The sequence below is a fragment of the Vipera ursinii genome (genome assembly GCF_947247035.1).
Source record: "Vipera ursinii genome assembly, chromosome: 2".
Taxonomy (NCBI): domain Eukaryota; kingdom Metazoa; phylum Chordata; class Lepidosauria; order Squamata; family Viperidae; genus Vipera; species Vipera ursinii.
The window spans coordinates 176,651,882-176,672,302 of NC_139513.1; the positions used below are offsets into that span (position 1 = coordinate 176,651,882).

The 20,421-nt window shown below is 40.7% G+C and overlaps 1 protein-coding gene across 3 annotated transcripts in view; it reads left to right on the top strand.

Annotated features, from left to right (window-relative positions):
- The first annotated feature begins 15,679 nt into the window (after nucleotides 1-15,679).
- The window catches only part of VAV1 (vav guanine nucleotide exchange factor 1), an 88,136-nt gene continuing 83,394 nt past the window's right edge, over nucleotides 15,680-20,421 (top strand). For all 3 annotated transcript variants that reach the window (XR_014491013.1, XM_083350965.1, XM_083350966.1), the window contains exon 1: nucleotides 15,680-15,937. Coding sequence is in view for 2 of the 3 variants with exons in the window: in XM_083350965.1 (XP_083207091.1) it covers nucleotides 15,734-15,937 (204 nt within the window). In the remaining variant the exon portion in view is untranslated. The remainder of the gene's footprint in view (nucleotides 15,938-20,421) is intronic.

The window sequence follows — 20,421 nt, forward strand, 5'->3', positions numbered from 1 at the left end:
TGAGACAAATCTTTATTTCCTGTTTCGGCCTAACCGGTTAGGCTGAAACAGGAAATAAAGATTTGTCCCATGTTTGGGGCCTAGCAAGGTAATCTAAATAGTTAACAAGCATTTAACATATATACATGGGGCTGCCCTTGAGGACCACCCGGAAGCTCCAACTGGCACAGAATGCAGCCGCGAGAGTTGTGTTGGGAGTTTCCCGATACTCCCATGTCACACCTCTGCTCCGTGAGCTGCATTGGCTGCCAGTTGTCTTCCGGGTGAGATTCAAGGTACTAGTTATGGTATTTAAAGCCCTACATGGCAGGGGGCCGGAGTACCTTAGGGAACACCTGCTGCCGGCGTCAACTTCCCTTCGCCCTGTGCGTTCCCACAGAGAGGGACTCCTCAGGGTGCCACCGGTCAGAGAATGTAGACTGGTGGCCCCCAGGGGGAGATCTTTCTCTGTGGGCGCTCCGGAGCTATGGAACCAGTTACTGGTTGAGCTCCGGACGGCGCCGGATCTTCGCTCCTTTCGCCGCGATCTGAAAACATACCTGTTCGAACAAGCCGGCCTGGCCTGAGGGTGGGATTGCTGGGGTTTTTATTATCATTTTATTGGGGGTTTTATTAATGTATTTATTATTTTTTTATGGGCATGTATTTAATAACTTTTTAACTTTTGTAACTTTATGTTTTATTCTTGCCCTGTACACCGCCCTGAGTCCTTCGGGAGAAGGGCGGTATAGAAATATTAATAAACTAAACTAAATATATATATATATATATATATATATATAGATCCTTGGTTTTTCGGGTTTTTCCCCGCGTAGAACTAGAGGTGTAGGCGCAACGTTTCGATGGAATCCCATCCGTCATCATCAGGCTTTAGCTTCCTTCTTCTGGGAGAAGCATGTGGCTGTTTGTTCCTCTTTTTTAAACTGCCAGAGGGGGTGTGTTCTGTGGAGGTGTGCTCTGATTGGGTAGGGGACCAAGTGTGTTCTGATTGGGTGGGAGTGTGTTTTGAATGGTGGGTGTGTTCTGATTGGGTGGGGGGGTGTTCTGAGTGGATGGGCTGGTCTCAGCTGCCAGCTCCAGACCTGAGCTGGTGAGTTGTGCTGCTTTTGTTCGGCTTCGTGTTTGTGGTGGTGCCATGTTTTTATAGTGGGTGTCAGTTTGCTTATTGTGTGGTTTGGAGGGGTTTAAAGTGGCTGATGTTGCAGCTGTAGTTAGGTTTCTGTTTTGTGGTTGTGTGTCTTTATCGTTGTGGGTTCGGATTTGCTTTTTGAATGGTTGTGTGGTGGTGATGTCATGTGATGTTATCATGAGTTTGGGTCTGGTATCATTCTTGGTGGTTGGGCCTCGTCTGTCAATCAAGGCGGGTTTCCAAATGGCTGGTAGACGAGAGGTATCATCTCGTTTATTCATGCTGTGGGGGCATTTTTCTATCTCAATGGCTTCTCTGATTATTCTGTTGTTAAAATGTTCAATTTTGGCGATAGTTTTGGTTTTTTTAAAATCAATTTCATGTCCCGTGGCTTCAAAGTGTTGGACCAGGGATGAAGTTTGTTCTCCCTTTCTGAGTGAGTTTTTGTGCTCTTCAATGCGTGCACTTATTCTTCTGTTGGTCTGTCCGATGTATGTGGTGGGGCAGGTGGTGCATGGGATTTCGTATACTCCTTGGTTTTCTAACCCAATTATGTCCTTGGGGTTTCTTAGGATGGTGGATATTTTTCTGTCTGTGTAGAATGCTGTTTTGATGTTGTGTTTTTGGAGGACCTTGCTGATTCTGTCTGTGGTCCCTTTTAAGTATGGGAGGAGGGCTTTGCCATTTTCTTGTTCTCTGTCTTGGGTTTTTGTGGGTGTCTCTCTTCGGATTAAGTTGGTAATCGTGTTTCTTTGGAATCCATTGGCTGTTAGTACATTAGTGAGAGTGTGTAGTTCGGTTTTTAGGTGTTGTTCGTCAGCTAGGTGTTTTGTTCTGGAGATGAGTGTCTTGGCTACGGAGTTGATCTGTGCTGGGTGGTGGTGTGAGAGTGCGTTCAGATAGCGGTTTGTGTGTGTTTTTTTATGGTAGATAGTGTGTCCTAGGGAGCCATTGGATTTCTTGTAGACTAAGACATCAAGGAAGGGAAGTTGATTGTTAGCTTCTGTTTCCATGGTGAATTGTATTTTGGGGTGTAGGCTATTGAGGTGTATGAGGAAGTCATCCAGTTTTTCTTTGCCGTGTGGCCAGATTACGAAGGTGTCATCTACGTATCTGAGCCAGAGTTTGGGTTTGTGGTTGGATTTTTCTAGAGCGAGGGTTTCAAAGTGTTCCATGTAGAGGTTTGCGATGACAGGTGAGAGGGGTGATCCCATGGGTGCTCCTTCCATTTGTTTGTATCTTTGTCCATTGTAGATGAAGTATGTGTTAGATAGGCAGTGGTTGGTCAGATCTAGGATGTGTTTTGGGGGGTTGTATTTATTTAGGATAGCTGTCAAGGCTTCTTTGATTGGCACTTGGGTGAAGAGGGATACAACATCGAAGCTCACAAGTAGGTCACAGGGCTGTAAGTTTAGTTTACTTATGATCTCTATGAATTGGAATGAGTTTTGTACGTGTGAGGTGATGGAATTTGCATAAGGCTGTAGTTGTTTGGCAAGAAATTTGGCTAGATTTTGTACAGGTGAGCCTATGGAGCTGACTATGGGTCTGAGTGGAGTTCCTTCTTTGTGTATCTTGGGCAGACCATAGAGCTTAGGACATCTGGATGATTTTTCTCTGGGAATGATTGTTTTCTGGATCTCTTCACTGATGGGGGTGGCTTTTATTTTTGATTTTGTGGTTTTTTCCAGGTAGGTGGTGGGATCTGTCTTGAGGAGTTTGTATGTGGAGTCTCGGAGTAGGTTGGATAATTTGGTATGGTAGTCAGATGAGTTCATTACCACCGTGGCGTTGCCTTTGTCTGCTGGCAGAATGATTATGCTGGTGTCATTTTTTAGGTTAAGTAGTGCTGTCTGTTCCTCTTTGGGTAAGTTGCTTTTGGGTGGTTTGCTGGTGCAGAGGATGTTGGTAACTTCGAGTCTGATTTTGTTGGCGTCATCAGGGTTAATTTTGGTCAGGCTGGATTCGACTCCGCATATAATGGTTTCCATGGGAATGTGTTTGGGAGCGACTGCAAAATTAAATCCTTTAGACAGGACGTTGGTTTCGGCTTTGGTGAGAATCCTATCTGAGATGTTGTGCACAGTTTGTTTCATGTGTTGCTGTGGGAGAGGAGGGGTTTGTTTCTGGCGTTCCTTTAGTCTTCGGAGTTTATTGGTGTGTGTGTCTGTTTTGTAGGCAGTCTCTGTTTCAGCTCTCCAGACGGCGATTTGTTTGAATTTGTCCCAAAGTGTGGGGTGGATCTTGTTGCTGAGTTTGAGGTGAAGTGTGAGGAGGTCTCTGTTGATTCGGTCCAGGAGGAATCTTTTTGTGTGGAGTTCGTTTCTGATTAGGGCCAGTTCTGTTCTTATCAGGATGCGTTTGATGGCTGCAGAGTTGGAGTGGAATTTCAATTGGAAGGATGTGGGGATTAAATTTTGATCTCGGCAGTTGCGTAGGAATGTGAGGTCACACAGAATGGAAGCTCTTCGTACTTCGAGTTTTTCGTAGGTCTTGGTTAGCTGGTAGATTTCCTCCCCGTAGAGGTAAGATATTTGTTTTCTGAGGTTTTCGCGGGTGCCTGTATGTGGATCCTTGGTTTTTCGGGTTTTTCCCCGCGTAGAACTAAAGGTGTAGGCGCAACGTTTCGACGGAATCCCATCCGTCATCATCAGGCTTTAGCTTCCTTCTTCTGGGAGAAGCATGTGGCTGTTTGTTCCTCTTTTTTAAACTGCCAGAGGGGGTGTGTTCTGTGGAGGTGTGCTCTGATTGGGTAGGGGACCAAGTGTGTTCTGATTGGGTGGGAGTGTGTTTTGAATGGTGGGTGTGTTCTGATTGGGTGGGGGGGTGTTCTGAGTGGATGGGCTGGTCTCAGCTGCCAGCTCCAGACCTGAGCTGGTGAGTTGTGCTGCTTTTGTTCGGCTTCGTGTTTGTGGTGGTGCCATGTTTTTATAGTGGGTGTCAGTTTGCTTATTGTGTGGTTTGGAGGGGTTTAAATATATATATGTGTGTGTGTGTGTGTGTGTGTGTGTGTGTGTGTGTGTGTGTACATGCACACACACATACACACACACATATATATTCACATATATATACACACAGACATACACAGTTTGAAAAATGGTTAGAGAACTGAATTCAGCCCTTGGAATCCATCCTGAATACTGTACTGTTTTCTCAAAGTACAAACTTTTTTGTTGAACTGTGCCATCCAGCACAAAAACCTGATTTTAAATGCACATGTATGACTTTATCCTAACTGGATTAAAGAGTCTGTGTAGAAACTGTATGAGGTTTGCAAACTTAAATGGAAACTGATCCTGGGTTGGATCAGAATTATACCATAAGTTGCTTTCCAGGCCTGCCCTTCTGAATCTAGTTTTCCATTATAGTAAGACGAATGCCTTGTTTTTCTATAACTGACAAAAGGTAGATGATTCCCAAGACTGGGTTTTATGGCCCAAGAAATTGTAGAAAGTGAAAGATGTTGGACTGCTAAACAAGGGAAAGAATGATCCAGGTGGGTAAACACAAAAAGGCAGTGGCTACTCAGGCCAAACATAGTAATCCTGAGTAAGGTCATTAATAAACACATAATTTGAATTGTGAACTTGGGTAGGGTAGGACAATTTGGAACCCAGGTTTTGTTGCTGATATTTTAACCTTAGATTCCTGTTTCTCCTGAATTCAAAAGACATAGTGACTGCGTTAAACATTTCTTTCAGCCTTTGGACACAGAAAGCCAGATGAGCTGCTAAATGGGCCTTTCCTGGCAACTTTTTTTTTCTGCACCTGAAATAAGTCCTAAAAGGGGATGGTAGAGAAGAAAATGATGGTTGCAAAGGGGGGCTGGATGCCAGTCAAATTGGTTATTCCTAGTACCAGTATGATTGAAGCAGCCACTGGGTATTTCTCTACCCCTGGATCTCCATGTACCCGACTACTCCATAGATGATGTCAAGACAGACTAGGCATCTCACACAAAGATGACAGGAGTGTGCTAAAAATAGGCCTGCTAAGTCTTGTTATAAGAAATTAATCTATGCTGAAGCAACTTTATTATGATCTTAGATCAATTTAACTCTGTGAGTTCCCTTAGAAACTGTTGGATTGAATTCTTACTTATTTTGTAAATTGGCCAGTTCCAACCTAACACCTTCCAAATTTATTGGGAATATAATTGCTAACAAATATGTGTTTACACTGACTAGACATTCTGGGGATTCTAATCTAGGAAAGCATCTGTTGCCTGCAGTAAACTTCCATGCTATGCTCATTCTGAATGTATATGTAAATATTTTTTTAATCATAATAACGTTATCAATTACCAGGAATCTCCTTACAGTTGAAACCTGGGAACATATCAACACCCACTTTGTGCTTTTTTATTGTTAGTACGGAGATTATTTCAGATTAATTTAAAAAGTGTTATTGATTTATAAGTAAACAAATAAGTTTTACTTGCTAGGCTACCTTTTTGTACTGATCAGCTCAAAAGAACCATACTTACAATCCATTCTCCAGTTTAAAGCACTTTACACAGGAAGTGATAGAAAAAGTAACTGCAAAGGTAAGCGAAAATAAGCAGACAGAATTATGGTAAACAAAAAGAATTACAACATAAATTATGCAACAGTTGCAAGTTACAATTGGTTGTATGCGATCAGGGTCTTGCAAATAAAAGAATTGAAATCTTAGTTAAACAGAATTTGCAATCATTTGAGCTCTGAAAGCTGCAATTCACAGAGAAGAGTGACCTCGTGTGGGTGTAACTGGTAAGGCAGAGGGAAAAACATACAAAGTAGCATCTGTGTACTGAAAATTAGCAGTCTCTGAGATTTGTTAGTGGTCTAATCCTGTGAGGTCACAGTCCAATGCATGCATCTCACTTAACAATCATAGGGTTTCTAAATTCATGGGGTGCAGCTGATTGACTTCTCATGGGGACAGGGCAAGGAACAGATGAGACATTTTAAAATGTCTTCTTCTATGAAAAAAAGCTTTCCCATGGTTTTCTACTGCTACTTCCATTTTTCTTCTATAAATCCACATAATAGGTACATAATGCCCTTTGATATCCTTAGGAATCTTCTGGGCTGTTCCCATCTACCAACTATTTCTCATCCTGATTGAGAGTAACTTGACACTCAACCTTCCTGCCAATCCCCCATATCACTTACAAAGACCACCATTCATAAATTAATCTCAAGTTCCATTCTTTTCACACTCATATCACAAGGAATCTCTAAGCATACAGAGGTATCAAAAAAAAGACAGTGCAGAATTTTAAAAGGCTGGGAAACAAGCAGCTATGTAGTCGCTGACTCAGATGAGAAAAGGAGACTCAAGATCCAAAACTTAATACTAATACACAAAGGGAAAAAGTCCTGGCATTGTTACAGAACCTCTTGTACATGTATTTTCTTAATTCTCTGCAATGAATTTACATTTCTTAGGTCTACTTGACAATGCAAAGTTGCGAGAATCTAATCACTATACCTGGCATAGAGATATGAGCACATGTTGAAGTGTCTTTGATTTAGTTCCCGTGAGATCTTATCAGATATGCCATGTAATGTAGGGGCCTGGAATGAGAAAGAGACAAAAGGGGATGAAAATCATTACTGGTTCTTATTCAATTTCCTACGATTAACTAGGAACGTTCTTTCTGGAATCCTATAATCAGGAAATAAGCTGGCTGATTAGTGAATAGATTTGCCCCTCGTTTCCCTTTTTTCTCCTCAGTCTTCTCTTTCACAATTTTCCTCGCTGCTTAGATTTTTTGGTGCCCAGATACCATGCAGATGCTCAAATCAGCTGGGAAAGCCACTGTGGCCAGACAAGGCAGTGCCTTGCATCCATAAAGGAGGGGAATCTTAAAGGAGCCAGAAGGCACAACAAGGGCAGGAATTCCTGCCAATGGGAAACTGCCCACCCTACAGCTCCATTGGAAACACTGCAAAACTACTTTCATAGTTTCTCTTTTAGAGCAATAGTCAAATCCAGTGACACTGAAGAACACAAGACACAGTGCCAATCTCATACTGGTATAGCCCTTATATGTGGAAGGGGCCTAAGTATGTATCTGTTCCCTCCAAATGTAATTATCTTTCAAATTTGAACAATTTAAAAATTCAAATAATAAATCTCCCAGTGTCTTAAGGCCTTTTCTTCAAGTGTACTATATAGATATTTTATCCCTAGTAAATGATAGATAACTCTGTATAAACTCCAGATTATATAATACTCCAGGACCAAAAAGTTGTTTTGGTAGACTTAATTCTTCATATCTTCATAAATGATTTAGATGAAGGAACAGGAGGGGAACTTATCAAGTTTGCAGGCAACACCAAGTTGGCAGGATTAGCCAACACCCCAGAAGATAGGTTCAAGATCCAGATGAATCTCAACAGACTTGAACACTGGGCTCTATCTAATGAAATGAAATTCAGTGATGAGAAAAATAAGGTTTTACTTTTAAGCAAGAAAAATCAAATGCACAGGTACTGTATAGACTAGATGGAACCAGGCTCAATAGCAGTAACTGCAATAAGTATCTAGGAATCCTAGTGGACAATCACTTAAATATGAGCTGGCAGTGTGCTGCAGCCACCAAAAAGCCAATGCAATCCTAGGTAGCATTAACAGAGGGATAGAATCAAGATCATTTACAGTAAGTGTTAGTACCCCTTTATAAGGCCTTGGAAAGGCCACACTTGGAATATTGAATCCAGTTTTGGTGGCCACAATGTAAATAGATGTAGAGACTCTCGAAAGAGATCAGAAAAGAGCAACAAAAATAATTAGGTGGCTGGAGGCTAAAACATGAAGAACGGTTGCAGGAACCGGGTACGTATGTCTAGTCAAGTGAAACTATGGGTGACATGATAGCGGGGAGGCGGAGGTATTGTTTTCTATTTTTTTATTTTCTATACTGTGTTTTTAACTGCTTGTAAGCATCCTAGAGTTCCTGTGAGTGAGTAGGCGGCCATATAAATTTCCCAACCAAAGGTAGATATAGATGGATGGATGGATGGATGGATGGATGGATGGATGGATGGATGGATGGATAGATAGATAGATAGATAGATAGATAGATAGATGATAGATAGATAGATGATAGATAGATAGATAGATAGATGATAGATAGATAGATAGATAGATAGATAGATAGATAGATGATAGATAGATAGATAGATGATAGATAGATAGATAGATAGATAGATAGATAGATAGATAGATAGATAGATAGATAGATAGATAGATGATAGATAGATGATAGATAGAACAACTTTTGTATCACACTAGTGAGATCACACTTGGAATACTGCATCCAGGTCTGGTCTCTGTAGGTGACTAAGAGACATGGCTCTTTCTCCAAATTATAAACTCCATCATTTATATGCACTCAGGTAAGGCTAATTTAGACCCGCCTTACTGAACTGTGTGAACCAGTTATAGCAGAACTTGTAGAGTGGAAGGCTAGAGGTCTTAAGCCTCCTCTCCTAGTAACGGTCATATCTACTTTGGGGTAGCAGCCTGGTAGTTCTCCCTGCTGCCACCCATCTTCTGGGGGCACCTTACTTTTTATCTCCCCCCACCCCTGATGTATGAGAAAGAAAAGTCTTTCACAATCTGTGCTGCTCTTCCTGTGACTAAAAGGTCAAAAATACAAAAGTTGAAATAATTTAGTTGCACACCTCATTGCTACGTACTTTAGAACTTGTGTAACTAGAGGCTTCATCCCTTCTCTTCTTTATTAGAAATAGAGCAATTTCAACAGTGGTAAACAAAATCAAACTTTATTACTGAGCAAAAAAGAGAGAGAGAAAATATACTCTTCCCCTCTTTAATGTTAATCCTTAAAAGGCTTTTTTTTTCCTTGTAGAAAAGGACATGGGGCTATCTTGATCAGGGTCAGTTAACTAAATAGAAAATCCAAATGCAAAATAAATGTTCCAGTGAGCAATAGGGGAGGATATGTACTGCTCTGCTGCAAATAAAAAGTCATCTATAAAGAGGAACAGTATACACATTGTGCAAATCATAAGGAAATTATAAATGTAATCAATATCTTCTTGTTCACAGCCTGAAGTTTGATTCAAGGCTGACACAAAACTCTGTGTCATAATGTATACATAGAAATGTTTGTACATAGAAATAAGACTCAGACTTGATTTAACACAATCACAATAAATCCAAAATGAAAAAAACTAATGCAACTTTTGATTATAATAGTTGCCCCTTTCAACTGACTGTAGCAAATACAACTAGAAAATCCTCCCTGCCTCCTTAGATTTCCCTCTTTTCTGGAAATACTAGTCTTTAATCTGAGACTGTGGGAAATGTTATCCTTGGCTCCCTCTGTTCCTCCAGTTCTACTTTTGCCTTTTGGAAGACAAGCAGATTTTCTCTTCATAGAATAAAGGGAAGAGGCATTTCTCATAATAAAAGAGCCTCTTGGAAATGTAGATTTTAAGTCTACAGTCTACACACGCCAATGTTTATTAGGAATCTCTGAGTTCTGCCAGTGGGCAAAGTAACATCATTCACAATATCAATTAATTATCTTTAATCCATCAAACCATAGTTAATGCAAATCATGACTTAGCACGGCCTATGCATTAGTTGCTTTTCTTCCAGTCCTCTGAGGTCTGTCTCTGAGCCAAATCTATTATCTGATTTGCTTTTTCATTTATTCTATGCTGGGTTATGTTTTGTTTACAGTTTCTCTTATTATGTGGAGTGTATATTAAACACAAGGTTCAAAAAACAGGGTATTTCTGATTTTATGTACCGTATTTATGTATATTTGACAATTTTAAATACATCTTCAAATACACAAGCACACTGTTCCATAAATGTTTGGCCAAAGAATCCTCATCAAGGAGCCATGTTGTTTTGTCACACTGTCCCCTTTTCATAGAATTACACAATTCATCTCTATTAATGTGGTTTGTGTGATTGATGGAGCCATTTGACTGTTAAAACAAGGAAGTTCTAAATCTGTCCTTAAAAAAATAATCCATTAATATTGTCCAAAATGCTGACAAAGAACAAAGGACTGGAAAAAAAGGAGGAAGCATCCTTTAAAGAATTTCAGCAGAGGGGCATTGTTGCAGATGTACTGTGTGATCCAATTTCCATCACGTAATAGCTGCTTCAAGCCTTGAGCAAGCTAATCACGTGCATAATGAACAAGTACCCCTAAACATACTGTAGACATGTGCAAGACATGTATGGACAGTTATGTTATTGGATTCTTGATGTTTAGGAATGTATGCCTCATATGACTAGGTTCTTGGGCAAGATCTTCAGGGATTTAAATACTCAAAAAGTACTCTGCTAGTAATTCAGGAGGGCAGATGAAATGATCCCATTTTGTAATTTGTCCCTGATAGTGATAAAGTAATTGTAGTTTTTATGTGGACATTATGTTTTCAAAAATGAACAACAATATTATCTCTATTTGAATTAGGGTTATACCATTAGGTTTCGACTATTACAAATGATAGTTCCTACAACTATTGTCTTTTAAACTATAAACCTGAAATCACTGCCAATTCTGTAGCAATAACTTGACCTCAGACAATGAGCAAGCATTCAGATCCATACCAAGAACAAACTTTTTTGGCAATACCTTCAGACCAGTCCTTATGGAAAGGTAAAAGGTAAAGGTTCCCCCGCACATGCGAGCTAGTCATTTCCAACTCTAGGGGCCGGTGCTCATCTCCGTTTCAAAGCCGAAGAGCCAGCGCTTGTCCGAGGATGTCTCCGTGGTCATGTGGCTGGCATGACTAGATGCCAAAGGCGCACGGAACGCTGTTACCTTCCCACCAGAGTGGTCCCTATTTTTCTACTTGCATTTTTACGTGCTTTCGAACTGCTAGGTGGGCAGAAGCTGGGACGAGTAACAGGCGCTCACTCTGTTACGTGGCACTCGGGATTTGATCCACCAAACTGCCAACCTTCTGATCGACAAGCTCAGTGTCCTAACCCACTGAGCCACCGCGTCCCTCCTTATGGAAAACTTGCCTCTTATATCTTAATTTGGCAGCACTAAATTGTTGGCAGGCAAGCACTAACTGTGATCCCTTCTAAAAAGATATTTCACAGCAACTTAAATATTTATTTAGCTTTTTCAGATATTAAGTAGTACTTTTTTTCCTTCTTCTCCTGACATATAGTTTGCCATAGACATGATCCATGATGCTTCCTCATTGACATAGCTGACAAGGATGATTAGGGGACTGGAGGCTAAAAAATACGAAGAACAGTTAAATGAATTGGGTACGTCTAATCTAGGGAAAAGAAAGACTAGGGATGACATGATAGCAGTGTTCCAATATTTGATAAGCTGCCACAAACCTATTTCCCAAAGCACCAGAAGGCAAGAAAAAGAAACAATAGACTAATCAAGGAGAGAAGCAAGCTAGCACTAAGGAGAAATTTCTAACAGTGAGAACAATTAACTAATGGAATGGTTTGCCTTCAGAGGTTGTGGGTGCTCCATCACTAGAGGCTTTTAAGAGATTAAGCAGCTACTTGTCTGGAATGGTATAGGGTTTCCTGCTTGAGCCAAGGGTTGGACTAGAATACCTCCAAGATCTCTTCCGACTTTGTTATTCTGATAGAGTCACTAGTATGATCTGTCCATATGTATTGGCCAGTTTGGGCTGTTTCCCTCCCTTTCCCTCGCTTCCAGTTGCAGGCACTGTCTTCCATGGACATTTTAACTGAACTGCAGGAGAGACCAGACCAAAGTCAAAAAGAACAAAGTGCCCTGAATGGGTTGCTGGTTTGCTTTGCTGCTTTAGTCATTTTCAAAATATTTATGTATTAATTTAATTTAATTTAATTTAATAATTTGATTTCTATACCGCCCTTCTCCCGAAGGACTCAGGGCGGTGAACAGGGCAATACATAATAAAAATCAAATACAAAAATTAAAAAACCATTAAAAAACTATTAAACATCATGCCCATAAAATCAATACATATTAAGTTAAAAACTAATTTTAAAAACCCAACCCCATCCCGTCAGACCAGGCCAGCTTGTTCGAAAAAGAATTTTTTAAGATCACGCCGGAAGGAGCGAAGGTCGGGGGCCGTCCGGAGCTCAACCGGTAAGTGGTTGCAGAGGTCTGGCGCGCCCACAGAGAACGCTCTCCCCCTGGGGGTCACCAATCGGTATTCTTTGATCGGCGGCACCCTGAGGAGGCCCTCTCTGTGGGAGTGCACTGGACGGAGGGAAGTTGACGCCGGTCGCAGGTGTTGCCGTAGGTAATCCGGACCCATGCCATGAAGGGCTTTGTACGTCATAACTAACACCTTGAACCTCACCCGGAGAGCAACCGGTAGCCAATGCAGCTCGCAGAGCAGAGGTGTAACATGGGAGTATCGGGAAACTCCCAAGACGACTCGCGCGGCTGCATTCTGCATCAGCTGGAGTCTCCGGGTGGACCTCAAGGGCAGCCCCATGTAGAAAGCATTACAGTAGTCTAGACGAGAGGTCACGAGCGCATGAGTGACTGTGCGCAAGGCATCCCGGTCTAGATAGGGCCGCAACTGGCGCACCAGGCGAACCTGGGCAAAGGCCCCCCTAGTCACAGCTCCAATATGCTCTTCCAAAGAGAGCTGTGAGTCTAGAAGGACCCCCAAGTTGCGGGCCCTATCTACGGGGGGTAATAGCTCACCCTCCATGGCCAATGATGGAATAATCGGAATTTCCCGGGATGCCGGCACGAACAGCCACTCAGTCTTGTCAGGGTTGAGTCGAAGCCTGTTCCTCCCCATCCAGACCCGGACTGCCTCCAGGCAACGGGACATCAAGGGCCGTTCATTAATCTAAAACAAATGAGTTTATTTGCCTTCAGAGGTTGTGGGTGCTCCATCACTGCTCTGTCACCTTTATTTCTTATTCAAGAAGTTGTCTCCCCATAATTTTACTAGTCTGTTGCTCCTTTTTCCTCTCATGTGCCTTTTGAGCATTTGCAACCTGCCAGAAGATGAGGGAGCATAGAGGGAGCATGTTTTTTTTGCCATGCACCAGGCAGCAGCTACTCTGCCACTTGGAACCTGTTCGACACAGATCCTTGATCCAGAAAACTGAAAAGCCTGATTTCTACAGACGGAGCAGATTCGTCTCATCAGGAGAAGAGGTTAACAAAAGAATAAATGGAGCTAAAGCAACCAAATAGTAGCTGAATAGAATTCTTGCATTTCCTCAGTGAGGTCAAGTTTACTCAGCCATACTGACATGTAAATGCAATAATCCCAGTCCACTTGAATATTTGCATTTCAAAATTATCACAGTAAAAAAAAGTTTAGTAGTTTTATCCATTCTGCTAGTTCAGAATTATTTTGGAAGGTTTTTTTGCAAGTGTGGAGATGCTTCCTTATGATTTTGGGAAAGCCATCAAACAAAGGTCCAGGATAATGATATTTTATACATTATTTTCTATTAATTTTGTAGAAATGTTAGCTGAGAAGAAAGAGTACCAAATACATGGGACAATTTGGCAAGCTTGGAAAGGGTCTCTCTGGTTACTTAACACCGCCTCCAGACCATCAAGTCCAAGAAAATACAGTGCAAATATAAACTTTTTTAAAAAAATCATCTTCCATATTCAATATGCTTTCCTGTGGAATATTCTTCAAAATTCTTTCCCCAAATACTCAAAGATACGGATTCTGAAAAATGCAAGAGGGTTAGACTTAGTCATGGTTTGGATGGGAAATCACCAGAAAGCTCAGAGCTAAGGATACACTAGGAAGTGAAGAAGCATCTCAGAAGAACACATGAGAACCACCACTTTTTTGGTGTTGCCAGCAAAATGACATGAGTGTCATTAAGAGTTGAGAATAAAAGTTGAGGTTCTTCTTGCTCTGAACAACTTGGCCCAATTGTCATAATCCAAGCCCTGTACAGTAATCCACTTTTTTTCCCCTCAGCATCCTGGAACATAGCTCAAAAACCTTTTAGATCCAGTCTGTGGCTTCGTCTCCTTTGCCCCCATCTGTAGCAATTAGATTTAGAGAAAAATGTCTGATTGAAACCAAGTTGTTTTAATAAACAAATTGCTATACAACAGGAGAGATTTTTACCGAAGTAGGCAATATTCTCATTCCCCAAATAGCAATTAGTTTTATAAATAAAAGTTATATTGACATCAGTGGCAGCTGTTTTTTCTCAGTTCAGTTGGCAGAGATTGGTGAGGAGAGCATGAGGATGGGCCAGGATTTAAATGCATTTTATCTTGATAACCAGCATCAGACAACAATCTGTATATTCCTAAAACTCTCATTTTTGCTTGGGTGCAATCTTTAATTGGGTGAAATGATGCAGCATAGCGCAATTATTTTTAAACCACCAATCACGAGGTTGCTAAATTAATCTGGATTCCCCATTGACTTCACTTGTCAGAAGCTACCAGAAGGAAGGCAGCTGCACATGACAGTCCCAGGACATTGCAACCATTGTAAATACATGCCGGTAGCCAAGCACCTGGAGTTTGAGCATGTAACTATGGGGATATGGCAACAGTTGTGACAACTGATCATAAGTCACTTTTTTCAGTGCCATTGTAACTTTGAACTGTCATTAAATGAACAGTTGTAAGTCAAGGACTACCTGTATTGGTAGCATTTGTCTTAATCACTATATCTGAACCATTCTGAACAGATATTAAGTTTTTAAAATGGAAAATGATATGAATTGTTTTTGTCTACTAATTAACCCAAAATATAAATCCTGTCTTGCACCAACTTTTCCATATAATAATTTTCAATTAGTTCTGAGATCTAAATTGCCCTGTACTAACTACACTAGGTATAATATAAAATAAAAAAGTCAGAATGGCATTTCCTGAAAATAAGGTAGCATAATACAATCTTCCTAATAAAAGAGAACATTTGAAATTATTATATTTTATCCCAACTAACATTTTATCCCAACAGTCCAACTAATAAAGGTGTCCTAGGTGAATAGTCTAGATTAGAGGAACCCAAGGAAGAGTTTCCACAGTGGGAGTTGTTCAAAATTTATTATTAGCCAAGAGACTCACAAGACGGTACAATTCAAATATTTCAATTTTGTGTTCATTGTTAAACTGCTTTTTTTTTCCTATTCATTGCTTCTTGTGGCTTTGTTTGACTATTTCCTCTTTGCTGCTACTTTTATTTTATCTGACAAATTGAAGGATTTTCTGAAAAAAAGAAATTCAACAAAACTTGCCTCAGACTTAAGAATCTGCCCATAACATGTCTCTTCTTCAAGTTGTATCCCAGCAGTTGTCAACTCAACCCTTTTATGATGATGCTGTGAGAGAAAAGAGGCTTTGAACACCAGAGATATATGGGAAAGGGAGATTTTCCTGCAAAAAAACCCTACTGCAATGCTCTTCAAGGAAGAAGGGCTGAGCTCGTTTTTCTCCTTTTCAGCCCCTCCTTCTCAGGGGTGGGGTGAGGAAGCTCCCCAGCCCCCACCCTGGCCCTTGTCTTTGTGGTCTGATGTCAGTTGCAGAAGAGGAAGCTGGTGGCTTCTCATTGTCTTTCCCAGCTGCGAGGAAGGTGGTGGAAAGCAACTCTTCCAGCAACTGAAGCAGCCACTTGGGGGTGGCGGGACATGGAGCTGTGGAAGCAGTGTGCCCAATGGCTCATCCAGTGCCGGGTGTTGCCACCTAACCACAGAGTGACTTCGGAGGGTGCCCAGGTCTGTGATTTGGCCCAGGCCTTGCGTGACGGTGTCCTCCTTTGCCAGCTTCTCAACAATCTCATGCCTCAAACTGTCAACCTACGGGAAATCAATTTGCGCCCCCAAATGTCTCAGGTGAGTGGATGGGGGAGGAGAGAAGAGGAATCTCGATGGCAGAGGCACAGATCCCTTAGTTCTGAGAAAGAGGGTCCAGAGCCAAAGTTCACCAGAAACTTACCAAGTTTAGGAAGCTGGACTAGTCACTGTGGCAACTGAGAATGTGGTTGAGTGGAAGTGGGTGAATGTGTGATTGTGTAAACTTGTAATTTTGCCAACATATGCATATAGATGGGGTGAGATGGCAGTTTTAGCCAGCAAGGAAAGAATTATTGAATGATACAATCTGATGTTGTGCAACCAAAATCAGTGAACTGTGATACTCCCAGTGGAATGTGAGATAATACAGGGTACTGAGCATTAAGAGGATCCTGAGATCCACTTGGCTTGTGCTTGTGGCAATAATCTAGTAGCAAAATGGTTAATGTACATCTAAGGAAGTAATTGCAGTGTGATCATATATGTGTGGGTGGGGAATATTGGTTTGCTCATAGCTATGTTTGAAGTAATGATGGGGTGGAGTTACTAAGGTGCACAGCAGAGACCAGATGTGTAGATTTCATTTGACTTTGTTGGTAAGATAGGAGGTGAGACTTGCTATATGAAATGAGAAGGAAGATGTATGCAAGTGGGAGGCCATACAAATGGAATGGAAAGAACCTCAATCAAGAACCTCAAGCAGTCCTGGGAGAAAGTAATTATAAACCATAGCACTTCCAGTAAATTACATGGATGTATCCATGAATCTGGAATGATCTGAGCTAAGCTAAAAGGAAATCGCTGTTTTAGAGAGGCTGGAATAGCCAGGTCTGGACAGGAGGCAGACAACATATTTTGAGAAAGGATCCATGACAAAAGATGAGGTCTGTGCGTAGTTCTGCTTTGATCTGAGAGCCCAAATTGCAAACAATTCTTTTGACATCCATATCCTTGATAATCCAAAAGTTTTGTGATATAACATGCAAAGTCTGGAATCATAAAAGCCTAATCAGAGTTCTGACTGACTGATTGACTGACTGACTGTTTGTTTGATTATGCGCTATCAAAATGATGACCACATTGACAATCACTCTTCGATGATCAGTCATTAAGTAGGTTCTTCAGGTCTTCCAGCAATGAATCCACAGCTCCTTTTAAAGCTCCATACAGCTTTACTGCCTGGTTACTTATATTTCTTTGTTCCTGTATGTTCTGAAAGTATTGCAGGCTAACTCCTTCCAACTTTCCTAGGAATAGAGCTATTGATGCTATTGAAAACTTAGGCTGATTAACTACCGTAAGTAAAAAGAGAGTCAGTAATATGGCGCTCATGGATACAATGGTGCTAATAGCATCTCTATATTACTAAAAATGATATACATTAAAAATAAATATATATTTGAGACCTATGAGATCATTAATTGAACACCACTTAGAATTGCCTTCAAGTGATGAAACAGGTTCCAAGTCTTGTAAACGATAAAAATAAATGAAAATTCATTGTTTTCACATGAAATCTCACAAGTGAGATTACTAAAATATAACGTACTTGCAAAATTTCAATTTTTCTTTTGCTCTGTCTGGCATACCATTCTACAGAGTGCAGTGAAGATGCTACAGGAAATTAGGAAAATTCTCATTTCTTATAGTATTGTCTGTGAGAGAGAGGAAGAGGGAGAGGAAGGAGAAGAGAGGGGGAGAGGAAAGAGAGAAATAAATAATCTCAGTATTTTGTAATTACTAGAATTGTCTTACCTTGTCTCCATATAATTTCTCTAAGGTAGCTACAGCAGCATCAGAAGACTCTGTGGTACTAAAAGTATAAAAACTAAGCAGCATCCCATAAAAAGAAGAAAAAGCCAGAACTTATATACCCAAACAGGAATTATAATACAAAACTCACATCTGGCACACATACAAGCTGATCTTAGTTTAAAATATAAATGCAGACAGTGAGACTTCCAAAGGGACAGCTCCTGGTGCTATCAGTCGATGCACTGATTGGAAATTGGAAGACTATTTTAATGCATTGATTTCTGTTACTAATTCACAATTGGGCCAATCTTGAAATCAATCATATTTTGAAACAAAAAAGCAGTTGCCAAAAATATATAGTTGAACTTGAACTTCTAGTCTTGAACTTCTGCAGAAGCTGAAACAACTACACCAAAATACACTATCAGTTTTTTATTATTATTTGTTTATTATTTACCTCATTCAAGTTTCAGAATTTTTGGCACAAACTAAAGGCAGCTCATCAGACTATCAGTCAAAGGGAGAGCAACTATTCTCTTTTCCAGATAAGCTCTTTGTGCCTGTCTCTGAATAAAAAGAGAGTAAGAGAAGCCATTAAAAAACAGGTTTACAGATGCAGGGTGAACATCTCATCTCCCCAAAACTTAAAAATATTATGAAGGAAGTGGGATGGTTGTATAAGAAAAGAAAAGACCAGAAAAGAAAAGAAAAGACCAGAGTGGTGTAGCTACTAAGGTGCTGACTAAGAGTGGGAAGACTCACACTCAAGACCACCCACAGCTGTGGAAGCTGCCTGGATGGCTACTCTCTTTCAGCCCAGCCTACCTCACAAGGCTGCTTTGGTGTGGGGGGGAAAGTGTGCTGTGTGCACTACCTTGAGATAGGATATACATATAATAAATATGTAAGAAAAACAGCTACTGTTTATAATTTATGGTTCAGGAGGCTATGTGAAATGAGAACATTCAATAGACTAAGCATGGATCAATATATGTACATAGTCAATATATTTATTTTTTATTATGTACTCTAATAAATTATATGATGATGATGATGATGCTTTTATTCATAAAACATGAAACTCAGTCAATTGAACACTCAAACTGACTGGCACTAATGGTTGACACAGGTTGCTGCCAGCATCCTAGGTATCAATCAGGTTTCTCCTTAAAATGTAAGATGTTCCGAGTAGCTCAGTTTTTTGTAGCTTTGCTGGAGTTATTGCAGGAAGCTGCAATTTCTTGATGTATTTTGCAAAGTTTTTGGACATAGTTCCCAGTGCCCCGATGACAATGGGTATCACTGTTACGTGTTTCATCCATAATCGCGCAGTTTCGATGGCCAGGTCGCAGTATTTCATAATTTTTTCCAGTTCTTTTTCTTTGACTCTGGCATCTCCTTGTACAGCAATACTGTACACTTCGGTTCTCTATGACTGCAATATCTGGCGTGTTGTGTTCCAAATGGCGATCTGTCTGTATTCGGAAGTCCCACAAGATCTTCACCCTCTCATTCTCAACAACTTTTTCCACCCTATGTTCCCATGACTTTTAGGACACAGGCAAGTCGTATTTTTTACACAATGCCCAGTGGATTAGTTTAGCAACTCGGTCATGTCTAGCTTTGTAATCAGTTTGCGTGATTTTGCTGTACTCACATATTAAATGTGAAACACTTTCAACTTTGTAAAAATGCCGCTTGGGGGGGCGGGCGAAAGCCCTAATAAGCAGGTATATACATAGAATGAAGGCTATTGCTAAGCAATAAGTGCTTTAGATTGTAAGCCACCCTGAGTCTTCGGAGAAGGGCGGGATATAAATGGGATTAAAAATTTTTAAAAAAACTTTGTTGTTGCAAAGTCGGCAATTTGGATTGTCAGTAGATTTTTTCAAGGATAGCGGAGATGGGGTTTGCATGTGTTTTCTTGCCTTAGAATGTAATACATTTTGCCCTCTATAGGAAGAAAACACTTTTCTGATTCGAGTTTTCTTTCCACAGAGCCCAGCAGGCTCTGCCTTCTGTTTTTCTTAAATATCAGGTTTTTAAACTCAAATATCAATGCTGTTAGTTACTCCAGTCTTTTGATAGTTTTGTTTCAATTTCCACTAATCTGCTACAACATGGACCAGGAAACAGTCTGATAATTCCTTGGGTGAATACAAGGGTAATACAAAGAAAACCATGTCAGCTGATCCTTCTATCACCTCAGTTTCTGCCTGGCCCCACTTGAATTCAGGTGTTGATGGGAAGATCTCCAGAGGAAAAGGGGCTGTAGACCTTCTGGTGCCCAGAATATCGATTATCTGTGGGGTTTGTGATTCAGTCTTATGTGATCCCCCCCCCTTTTTTTGTCTTCTCCCCAGTATATGAACAATCAGAAGGGCAGAGAGCTGATGGGCATGATAAGAACAGAATTAGATAATGTGATCTTATTTCCAACTTCCCGTAATTGTGTAGGTTACGAAAAATGGAGCAAGAACAAGGGAAGGGACCAAGGGAGGGGGTGCAAGCTACTTCTTTACCTGTGTGATCTATACATACACATCGAAGCATAATACTTATTGCAGGGCCAGAAAAGTCCCTCTTTTTGTAAAATACTTCATTGTCAGTAAAATACTCTCGTTTTGCTGGCATCTCTGTATGTACATGGGTGGAAATGCTCTCCTTTAAAATGCCACTTGCCAGTTGCAACAATCTTCACTTGGCAAATTGTTTGGCAGAATGTTATGTCCATATAGACAGTATAGGCCCCAATACATACCAATGGG